The 12,330-nt window shown below is 42.7% G+C and overlaps 1 protein-coding gene across 1 annotated transcript; it reads right to left on the bottom strand.

The window, feature by feature from the left end:
- Positions 1-514: 514 nt before the first annotated feature.
- On the bottom strand, positions 515-11,663 carry LOC125512827 (bZIP protein). The gene is made up of 5 exons (XM_048677904.2): positions 11,470-11,663; positions 10,317-10,959; positions 6,834-6,909; positions 6,615-6,741; positions 515-1,022 (listed from the first exon to the last, which is right to left on the bottom strand). Exons 2-5 carry the CDS (start codon positions 10,874-10,876, stop codon positions 814-816), a joined length of 972 nt encoding a protein of 323 aa, XP_048533861.2. The 5' UTR covers positions 10,877-10,959; positions 11,470-11,663; the 3' UTR covers positions 515-813.
- Positions 11,664-12,330: the final 667 nt, after the last annotated feature.

Raw genomic sequence — 12,330 nt, 5'->3', positions numbered from 1 at the left:
AAATATTTTGTCAAGTAGCCTAATTACCGTCGTCAAAAAAATGTTTAACATTTCCGTTAACTAATGAAGCTCCACTGTCCTTCCCGACCCTTATGTGTTTATTAAAAAAATGCTCAGGTCAGTGTAAAGTATAAAATGCACACCCTAGCAGCTAAGAAGTCAACCACAATAGAACATGTCGCCTGCACGTTTGCATCAACGTCATCAGAAGCTTATTTAGCAACAACATCCTCCAGACAGCAACCAGAGGAAAAAGCCCTTCTTGCATATTCTATTAGTGCTTGATTGCCCAGGTGTTATAAGCTATCCTGTAACATGTACTTGAGCTTGGTTTGAAATGAATTTGGCGCCTTGTGCGCCTCTCCCTTGTTCAAAAAAAAAAAGACAGCAACCAGAGGAAAAACATTCGGAGGGCTAACATAGCACATGCATTAATGGCGACCAAATCACCACTAACCGAAAGATCAGTACCAGCATGTATCACCACGCTAATGGGAAGATCAGGACGCTTCAGTTGCAGTAACATAGAGAAAAACATCGATTTCTAAGACCACAAGCACTAGTGACAAGCAATGCTCAAGCTTGCTTCATCTGATTTGTGTTAAAATTCGGAAGCCAATGCAGAAATCCTACAAAAGATAAGCTTAACTGACGACCTCTATATTTTTGGTGGTAACTGGACTGACTACTTTTTTCTTCCTAATAAAGGATTAAACCCTCGAATCTATATGGTTGGTCAGGTTAGTGAATCGTTAACCACATCTGAGGATTACTGCCGCGATCTCATCTCAGTGGGACCAAAGCAGGTTGCTTTTACAGGCCATAGCCACCTCTCGGGGGCACAGGAGCAGGACTGCCGTTTAAGCTCAGCTTTGACATGTCAACTGTCTGCCAATTGATTGCTGATGGGTCTGCTCCAATTGAGCCCGGCTCAAAGCAAGAAGTGACACTCCTGCTCCTGCGGTGACGCGCAGAGATCTGCTTCAACCTCTCAGTTTCCTTCTTCAAGAAATGTGTTTGACCTGCAAAAATGCATCATAAGCTTTCAAAGTGAGATTGCATATGAATCATCACAAAATAAAATCCCTAGCACTTACTTCAAAGATGTTTACTGAGGTGTATACAGTTGACTATGTACCGTGCACTCCCGCACTCAGAGATTCCAGTGGATAATAATAAACTAATATGGAAATAAAAAATGCCACTAAAAGTTAAGATTTTCATGTGGTATCTTCGAAGAGGAGTTGTGCTAACTAAAGACAATTTTGCTCGATGCAACTTGCAAGGAAGCAAGTGTAGCTTCTGTACTCATGATGAGACAATCAAACACCTCTTCTTTCAATGCAAGTTTGCACGTTCAACATAATCTGACATCCAAATAGCATCCAATTTGTATCCGCCGACAAGTGTTGCCAATATCTATTGTCATTGGCTTGATGGAATACCAAATACATTTAGTACGCTAATTTGGGTGAGAGCGTTAGCCTTACTATGGCCGCTTTGGCTATGTAGAAATGATTGTGTCTTTAATGGCAAAATCTCTTCTATGCAGGTTATTTACCGTTGTATGCACTGGCTTTGTATGTGGTCTACGCTGCACCGAACGGAGTACCAATCGCTATTCAAGGCGGTGTGTATGCGGTTGGAGAGGGTGGCCAGGGAGATTTTCACCCAACATGGGTGGCAGCATAATCTCCGGATCGGTCCACCTTCTCCATTGACATAGGCATAGTTTTGGTCTCATATGACTTTACTGTTGCCAACTTGTCATTTTTATTTACTTTGCCAGACTTTTGTGTAGTGGCTGTGTGCATCTTAGCTATGCACAGGCCGGGGTTAGCTCATTATGATTTGTACCCGCTTGATAATAAAAGCGCCATTTGTCAAAAAAAGGACTTCAACCGATTATCAAAATCAGAAACCATACCAAGTACAAACTGATCGACGATGCAAATTTGCTTTGGCTTCAGGATAAATTTAATATTAAAAGAATAGCCCTGGCACTGAATGTGATTCTCAATTTAGTTTAATTTGGTTCATCATTTCGAAGCTGACCCGATCCATGTTAGGAGAAAATTAGAAAAAGAAAATGAGAGCAAATATAGAAACAGATTAAAAGTTACTGTTTGCAGGCTGCAGGAAAATTTTAGCTCGCTTTCTCCCTATAATAAGAAGATTTCAAAGGGTGGCACAATCCCTCTATGCTACTTGCACAATGTTCTCTTTTTTTCTTATTCTTTTTCACATTAACATCAGGCCCGAATAGAAATTTGATTATATTACACTTGGTTAACGATTTGTTCTTGTCAATGGGTACGGATCTCAATATGAGCACTGCAAATCAACCGCAAACAGACGGTCAGACCGAACGGGTGAACCAGTGTCTGGAGATCTATCTGCAATGTTTTATGCACTCATGTCCGAAGAAGTGGTCTAAATGGCTTTCTTCAGCTGAATACTGGTATAAACATCGGATCATGCATATATGGCAGTCAGTCCATTCAAGGCTTTGTATGGTTATACACCACGGGAGTGGGGGGTGATGCCATGCACAACAGTGGCGTGATGTCATTGTCTGCGGTAGGCATGACAGCGTCTTGAGTTGGATAACATAATATGTGTAGGCATCTTCGTGTGAGTGTGAGCTGTGTAAGATGCGTGTGGCGATCTCAAATCCCAGGTCATAACATCTCCTCTCCTCTCCGCTCCACTCTCTCCGATCTCAAATCCCAGGTCATCTCATCTCATCCCATCTCCGCTCCCTCCCTCCCTCCCTCCCTCCCTCCCTCCCTCCCTCCCTCCCTCGGCACTGGATCAAGTTCAGGAACAGATCATGGTGATGAATCAACGGTTGGAGGAGCATGCGCTGTCATCCAAAGCCCAGCAGGAGCAGGTGCAGCAGATCCAAGCGAAGTTGGATCTCTCGTTGCTCTCGCTTGGCCAGGTGCAGCAAGATCACGGCCAAGTGATGAGTCAATTGTAGTCGTCACGGTCGCAGTTGATCAAGGTCCCAGATCAGAGTGCGTCGAGCATTGGGGTTGCCAACTCCTACCCAGCGAGCGCCTGCTTTTCCATTGGGACCATCAGTGGCTCCGCCGCCACCAGCAGTACCACCACCGGGTAAGGTCCTTCACGTGCCCCCAACACCCATAACTGTGGATCTAGCAGAGGGGTGAGAGGGAGCGGGGCGGCGTTCCTGGTTACCCAAAATGGAGTTTCACCGTTTTGATGGTGCTTATGCAAGGGTCTGGGTTGATACTTGCAACACTTCATGATGTATCAAATTCCAGCTGGGTTTTGAGTGGTGATGGCAACCCTGTACATGACTGACAATGCTTTCCACTGGTATCAGTCGCACAAGCAATCCACTGGGTGGCATGATTGGGATAAATTTGTCCAGGATGTATTGCAAGAGTTCAATATGAATGTACACAGGGACAAACTCCGTGAATTGCATCAGTTAAAGCAGACGTCATCAGTGGCAGAGTATAAACACTTGTTTGATCAGTTGGTGTATCATATCGAGCTATATGACCCTGCTGTAGGAGGCCTGATGTTGGCTAACCAATTTACCATGGGACTCAAGAGGAGCTCATCGGCCATGTGGAAACACAGCAACCATTGACAGTTGCTCAAGCAGCCACTTATGCTATGATTCAGGAAGGGGTGCTGGAACGAGCTAAGTTTCAGAGTAAACAGAGTTCTCGGAAACATACAGCAAGTGGTTTCAAGCAGGATTACAGAGCTAAATATGGGCCAGGAGATTTATGGAAGACCCAACAGTTGAAGGAGTATTCTAGAGCTAATGGATTGTGTTTAAATGTGGAGAAAAATATTCTCCAACGCATCAGTGTGCTGTTCAAGCTCAGTTGAAAGCACTGGAAGTCACTACAGCTGATACCCTTTTGTCGGATGACCTATTGTCAGCAGTGGCAGCCATGGAAGGCCAAACACCCAGAGGCCCATTTTGTTTCTCTTCATGCTCTGTCTGGCTCTGAAGACTCCAAATGTAGTATCAAGTTAAGAGCCTTGGTAGGTGATCAAGTGTTTCTTCTATTGGTGGATTTAGGTAGTTCACAGTGTCCTGAATAATGCCATGGTGGACAAGTCTCCCCACTTAATGCTAAAGTAGCAAATGGAGAAATCCTGACATGTTTCTCAGTAGTCAAAGAATTCGGTGGATGCAGGGCCATAATTACACACACCCTATGAAAGTATTGGACCTGGGAGGCTATGATGGAGTTTTAGGCATGGACTGGTTATCTCTTTTCAGTACTATGCAATGTGATTGGAAACAAAAATGGATAGAAATTGTTCGTGAGGGAGAGACAGTTAAGCTACAAGGAGTGTTACCAGCCAGCACTGATAACATTAAGGAAGTCTCCATTGAGAAAATGTACAAGTGGCACAAAGGCAAATGAGTTGTGGGCAACAGTTCTGTTGGACTCCTCTGACAAACTCAAACCTTCTTCAGAGATACAAGTAATTCAAGCACTGTTGGACAAATTTTCAGGAGTTTTCCAAGCACCTTCTGCCCTCCCGCCTCACAGAAAGCTTTGAATCATGTTGTTTGCTTACTGCCAAGTACACCTCCTGTTAACTCCAGGCCATACAGGTACTCCCCACATCAGAAAGATGAAATAGAAAAACAAGTTGCTGATATGATACAGGCTGCTACAGTGATTCCCAGAGAGTCCTTTTGCTTCTCGAGTTCTATTAGTGAAGAAAAAATATGGTAGCTGGAGATTGTGTGTGGACTACAGGAAACTTAATATGGTCACAATCAAAATATAAGTTTCCTCTACCTGTGGTTGATGAATTACTGGATGAACTAGTTGGTGCTAATTACTTTTCCAAGCTAGATTTGCGCAGTGGTTATGTTCAGATCCACATGCTTCCTAAAGATGAGATGAAAACTGCTTTTAAGACTCATCATGGCCATTTCCAGTTTAGGGTTATGCCATTTGGGCTCACTAATTCCGCTGCCACTTTCCAGTGTTTGATGAACTTCATATTTGCTAAATACATGATAAAAGTTGGTGCTTGTTTTTATGGATGACATCCTGGTATACAATCCAACCTTGGAAACTCATTTGCAGCATCTGGAAGTAGTGTCTGAAACCTTGCAGCACAGTCGGTTGTTTGCCAAGCTGTCCAAGTGCATCTTTGCAACCAACCAGTTGGAATACTTGGGGCATATTATTCCTGACAGAGGTGTTTCTACTGATCCTGATAAAACTGAAGCTATGAAAATGTGGCCAGTCACAACTTCAGCCACTGAATTAAGGGGTTTTCTGGGCTTAACAGGCTATTACAGAAAGTTTGTTAAGAACTATGGGGTGTTAGCCAAGCCCCTTACTCAGCTACTGCAGAAAGATAAACAATTTGTTTGGACTTCTATGACTTGAGAGGCCTTTGAGACATTAAAACAAGCCATGTGCACTACACCAGTGTTAGCACTGCCTGACTTCTCTAAGCAATTCTCTATTGAAACTGATGCTTGCCAATCTGGAGTGGGGGCAGTGCTTTCTCAAGGACACCCTATTGCACTTTATAGCAAAGCCTTGGGAGTCATTAATCAGAAGTTACCTATATATGAAAAGGAGTTCTTGGCCATCATTGTGGCTATTGACAAATGGAGATCCTTTACTGAGAAGTCCTTTTGTGATTAAAACAGATCACAGAAGTTTGTGCCATTTGGCTGACAAATCCTTGGTGTCTGAACTTCAAAAGAAAGCAATGACTAAAATGATTGGGCTTCAATACCAATTCCAGTACAACGAGGAATGTATGAGAAACTGAGTGCACAATAATGGGTAACTGAATAGGATATCCTAAATTTTGTAAAGTGCAGCTGCGCTTTTTAGACTTCGCGGGTGCACACCCATACGCACCGTCCGATGAAATCAACTATGCACTTTAGATAATGTAAGGCTACTCACAAGTCGTGGTAGAAAATTTGAGGGTAACACTAGGCTACTTGGCAGTCATGGTAGCGAACTTACAAGAGCACTAGGCCAACTGACATCATAAAAACGAACTGAATTGGTTCGCATAGCACTGAAGTTGGTCCCTATAGCACTGAAGTTGCTCGGAGAAAAAGTTCGTCGAAACATACCCACACAAGATCTAGTTTCGAAGAGATCGCTGCGAGGACTCCAGTGGTGAAAACAGATATCAATTCCAATGCTCAGACTCCAGTAAGCAAAAAAGGGAATATAATTAAATGTGCCGACCAGTTTGGCTGATGAGATGAGAACGTGGCTTGGGAAGATGAGGGAATCTTTGACAAGGGGACCACGTGAGGCACACGGGAATATAGTTTCCTTTTCCAGATGCAGGAGCTGGCATAGGTATAAAAAACATCCATTTTCCGGTGTGTTCCACGGATATCTAGCCAGAAATGTTTGCTGGCTAGACGTGTCCATAGGATATACAGCCTATATCGAATCATCATCTATTAGCTCCATTAAATAGCTGGCCAGTCTTATGATCATAAGTTCATGTTGGATTAACTATAAATGTAAACGACATGCATAACCTAAATCAAGGTCAATTTTCTCATAAACAATGCCAGCTATAACTTGCTAAAGAGCAAACAGACCCAGACATACCATCCTTCATTAGTTTTGCCTGCTGAAGACTAGCAATCTGTCTCCTCAGTTGCTTGTTTTCTATTGATAGAGCATTGCGAAGCTGGAAATGAGATGCTACTCTTACAGCCAAATCAGCTCCCATGATCTAAAAAAGCAAAAGCCAAACTTATTGTCATAAAGAAAGAACTATTATTAACATTCTCCGTAAATATATAACATGCAGTGTCACAAACTTACCTGAAGAGAGTCAACAGTTCTTTCAAGATCAGCAATGTATTGAAGTTTCCGGACCCTAGATCTTTGGCCTGATCGCCTGCAGAAATGTGTGTTACGGTATGGTGTTTTTTTTTCTTCTCAATGTAAAGAAAATAATATACCAATACAAACTAAAGAATGAACCCCTATCTCATCTTGCATTGATAGCTTAGTAGTTTTCTGTGGCCATTGGCCATGTAAATCCCTTGATGTACATATTCACCCCTTATTTTCAAATATAGTGTGACTGTGTGAATGTTCCCTGCTGTCTTCAGGTAAAAGAAAACACTTCCATGTATGGAATATAAAACAGACGCATATGAATAGATATTATAAATTCCAAATGGGCAATTTCACCATGCGAAGACATCAAACTCCTTGTAGCGTTATTTTAAGCCGAAACTGTGGGGACGCCCCAACATTAAAATTATATTAAAAAAGGAGAGAGATGTACAAGGAAGGGGGAGTGTTGAATATAAAGAAAGAGTGGTACAAAGACTTAGCCAAGGCTGTCTAGCCAAGAAATAAGAGCAGGTATGCAACTGTCCTTCATTCCATAAGAAAGAAGGAAAAGGCCCTTTTTGGAAGGACAAGGAGCCTAGACTAGGTCTAATATTGTCAGACCATTTCAGATTTCTCTGTTTCCAGATGTTACAGGCAGCCACAGCAAAGGCTTCCATGAAGAAAGGCTTATCAAAAGAGGCTTTGGCAAATGAAATCAGGTTCTCCATGCCAGCATCACATTGGGGGGAGAGGTTAAGGGTTCTCTAACAAGCCTTGCTTAAATCTATAATTCCAGAAGAGATGGTCCCCATACTCAGGGAGCCCTTCAGTGCAAAGGATAAAATTGACACCATCGCCAAGGTGAAAATTTCTACTCTGAAGCATATCATTGGTGTTGATAATAAATTGATCTCCCCAAAAAACATGGGACGCACGCCCTTAGCCGATCCTCAATTCCTCGTGCACGTCATGTCCTACGGCCAACACAACCTGGACTCCTAGTTGACCAATTACAACTTGGTCATCATGTTTATATGTTATGTAGACCTTTACAAGGAAAAATACTACTCTTTTGCTAGGTAGATAATTAAAGGACTCACGTAGCACTACTAAAGAGAAAGAGGCCCAATTAAATAAATATGGAAACTACCTTAGAAAATCCCATCAAAGCCTTTAGTCCCAAACAAGTTGGGGTAGGCCAGAGGTGAAACTCATAAAGATCTCGCGGCCAACTCATGGCTCTGGCACATGGATAGCAAGCTTCCACGCACCCCTGTCCATAGCTAGTTCTTTGGTGATACTCCAATCCTTCAGGTCTCTCTTAACGGACTCCTCCCATGTCACATTCGGTCTACCCCGACCTCTCTTGACATTCTCCGCAAGCTTTAGCTGTCCGCTATGCACTGGAGCTTCTGGAGGCCTGCGCTGAATATGCCCAAACCATCTCAGACGATGTTGGACAAGCTTCTCTTCAATTGGCGCTACCCCAACTCTGTCTCGTATATCATCATTCCAGACTCTATCCTTCCTCGTGTGGCCACACATCCATCTCGACATACGCATCTCCGCCACGCTTAACTGCTGAACATGTCGCCTTTTAGACGGCCAACACTCAGCGCCATACAACATTGCAAGTCGAACCACTGTCCGGTAGAACTTGCCTTTTAGCTTTTGTGGCACTCTCTTATCATAGAGAATGCCAGAAGATTGGCGCCACTTCATCCATCCGGCTTTGATTCGATGGTTCACATCTTCATCAATACCCCCATCCTCCTGCAGCATTGACCCCAAATATCGAAAGGTGTCCTTCTGAGGCACCACCTGCCCATCAAGGCTAACCTCCTCCTCCTCACACCTAGTAGTACTGAAACTGCACATCATGTACTCGGTTTTAGTTCTACTAAGCCTAAACCCTTTCGATTCCAAGGTTTGTCTCCATAACTCTAACTTCCTATATACCCCCGTCCGACTATCGTCAACTAGCACCACATGAGGAACAAGAAGGAAAAGAAAAGGAAAATTAGAAGTCAAATCCATTTTACTACTTCTAGATACTTCTACTCCTGTCTAGTATTGCTTGTTTTCCTAGCATTAGCCACTGTTTTCTAGAGACTTCTAGCTATGGCTAGAATGCCAGACCTTAAGTAATGTTTTCTGGAGTGTCCTAGGTATAAGTAGAAGTTGAGGTGTGAAGGCTTTCCAAAGCCTATAAATAGAGGACCTCACCTCTAGTTTGTAACCAGAGTATGTACACCAGTACCTATAAATAGAACTTGTTGTTCTTATCTAATATCTCAGACTAGATCTTGTGCTCCAGGAGTTTTGGATTAAACTCCTGCTACCATATTGGCCTATAATTGCCTCTAGAGCGATATGTAGCACAACACGGTGAAGTAGTTCCTTCAACACTAGTGTTGTACACTTTGTAGCAGCAAGGTGAGTTGTTCCTCCACAACCCTATGCTGCTTCAGAGCCCAAGATAACTGAGTGAAAGAGAGCTGCTTATAGTATTAAAAACGCAAAAGGGAAATATACTAAAATGCACAATGTTTACATGATTGACTTGTCACATTAGAGGCAACACCATGAATGTCAGATGAAGTTACTTACTTTTCAAAAGATGTATAGCACAAGAAAATAGTGACCAAGAAAAAAAAAGTGTGCTCACAAATATATGATATATGGATATACAAATAGAATAGACATGCATCAAAGATTTTCTGTAATATTGTTTTGAATTGCTTGATCCTGATATTAATAGAGAATGTGACAACATGAACAGAAGGACATTACTACTATTTGTATCTACATCTGACACTGACAGTTATCAGTCTTGAATTAGCAGAGGTAGCTCTAATCACTAAAGGAAGTACTAATCAAATTTTCATCCCCTGAAATAAGTCTGCAGTTTATACAAATAGATAAAGAATTCTGCAGCTATTTATTGACGCGAGACTTCAACAACCCAAGGTCAAGTATTACAAGCACAGGAACCTGTTGCTACCACTGTAGTCATGGAATAGGTACAGTAGTGAATTTTAAATACACAGAATAGATCCAAACTTGGAACGACTTGTGCTAACAAGATCAGATAAAACTAAATTATACCTGAGGGCTGGGTACTTACGGAGACAGGGCTCAGAATTTTCAGTGTTGCACAGTAAGATGTACGACATATATTTATTTTCAGTGTTGCACAGTAAGATGTACGACATACATTTTGGATTAACATTTAATTTTGTACTGTAACTTATGTGTTATCAGGCAGGCTATTTTCCATCCTGATTAGTTATATAGCTAAGAGTGCAAAGTCTACCTTTCACTTCCTTGAAATACTTTCCAGCATTCTCACTGCAAATACAACTAATATTTTTGTAGTTGTACGATCATATCCTGTAAGAACTTGGACCTTTGAAAACATTAGAAGGTGCTCCAGTAGAGATTTCAGGGACAGAAGTGTACCTTTTAAATGACTTGTCTTGATCTAGATGGTTTACATCATCGCATGCATCTCCTTTTGCATTGGCCACATTGCCATGCAGACTGGTTGACGGGTCAATGGTCAGGTACTGCAAGGGGTTGCTAGGGACATTCTCCAGGACAGCATTTACAATGGAACTCTCTGAACTGGTCAGCCTACACTTCTGTCTTGGTGAATTTGGACCATACACACAGCTAACTTCGACCCCCAAATCACTTTCACCCCTTACAGCAGCATCCAACGAGTCCCCGGTCTCACCTGCTGGTTGCAGATCCGCCTCCTCAATCGGAAAAATTGGGCTCTGAATTGTCCTCAGCGCATCCAAGATAGCATCAGAGTCGCTACAAGCTCTCCTAAGAAGTGGAAGGTTTGGCATTTTCCCAGAATCTGCAAGGAGATCATCTAGCCAACACGGTGGTTCACCAAAGAAAGGATCCTCTGATGGAAACCTGCAGCTCTGTGTGAACAAGCTGTCATCTCTTCCTGTGATTTGAGGACCCAGAGGCGGGCAGCGGGGAGGAAGATGTGGCGACCGAGACATGATGAGAAATACAAGCTGGTGATACTGTTCTCCGTTTCGTTCTGCTATCTAACCACAGCCCATCCAGCAGACACTTCTCCGTTCTGTGCATTAGCCAAACCAGCAATGGATGAGCACATGAAACATATGAGAAGGAACACAGAAAACATGCACGAAATCAAGGCGCCCTCGTAAGCTAAATTACGACATGCACTTTTCCCCGTTACAGAAAAATTATCCATCATGTACTCATATAACTGAACAAAGGGAAACTCAAGACAAGCATGAACAAGAATTGGCCGAAATTAAGTTTTTGATGCTACATTCAGTTTCTCCATCAAAAAACGACCAAAATGAAATTTAATCTTCAAAAGCACAGGCCTATGGTGCTCGACTGAAACGAATGCATCCAGAAGGGGGTGAGGAATAATCTAGGAAACAAAATCGGATTCTGCAAGGCGAACATCAACGTTCCAAGAGGGGAGCGGGGATTCAGCTCGACACCCGAACCCTACGCGCTGGGGAAACGAGTTACTGCTATAGAACCGGCGCCGTTCTACACGATGCACACCCAAACTTTCTGGAGGTCCGTGGGCTTTAACTACTGCTCATACCTCAGAAGACAGTGGTTAATCGCGGACGGGCAGCGACGCGCTGAGGTAGAACGGGAACGACTATGGCGGCGGTACTGACACTAAGCGCACGGTGGAAGCCCTAGGGCTCGGAGATACTTTAGAGGCGCATTGGTTGGGATTTGGGGGGCGAAGACGAAGGAAGGCGGAAAGAGAGAGAGAGGAGACGGTCTAAAAATATATATTTTTTATTCTAATATATAAAAAGTCGGATATTCTCCTTGACTCGCGAGAGGTTGTTTGGTTCTAGAACTAGCACTGCCACATTTTGTCATATATTTTTGTCAAACTTGCTTAAAGTTAGTTCATCAAAATGAGAGTCACAAGTTGACAAGACTAAGGGAATCTTGCCATATTTTTTATGTCTATGTTATGTGAGGCCCAAGTGTGGTTTGCTTAAGGTATGGCTTGAACCAAACACTCATCTAAGTTGGTCAAACTTGCCTAACCTTAGGTGTGGCAATCTTTGACAAATCTAGACCATCCAGATTGATGAAAGCAAAGAGTATTTCACCTTGTGTTCTTTGTTATAACTCACTAGATGATCGTATTGTGTTCGATTATTATAGTTATACTATATTTATAAAATATAGTAAATAGCATCATAGAATGGAAATTCTCATTCATGTTTGCAGGCTGAGGTGGAACTTCTTTCATACATGTTGCATGATGAGACGATACGCTTGCACGTTGAGAAAAATATATTAGTTAGACTACCTATTACTCTTGTAAAGAATGCTGGAGTATCCGCCTCATGGGGCATCGGCGCGCGAGGATGCCCTGCGTGTCGTCCGTTCCACGTGCACCTTTCTATCTGATCTTCACGGGCGCTCTGCACCTGGT

Source organism: Triticum urartu, chromosome 6A (assembly GCF_056163025.1).
Source record: "Triticum urartu cultivar PI428250 chromosome 6A, HENAU_Tu73, whole genome shotgun sequence".
In the NCBI taxonomy this organism is placed as follows: domain Eukaryota; kingdom Viridiplantae; phylum Streptophyta; class Magnoliopsida; order Poales; family Poaceae; genus Triticum; species Triticum urartu.
This window is presented reverse-complemented; position numbering and strand designations above follow the sequence as displayed.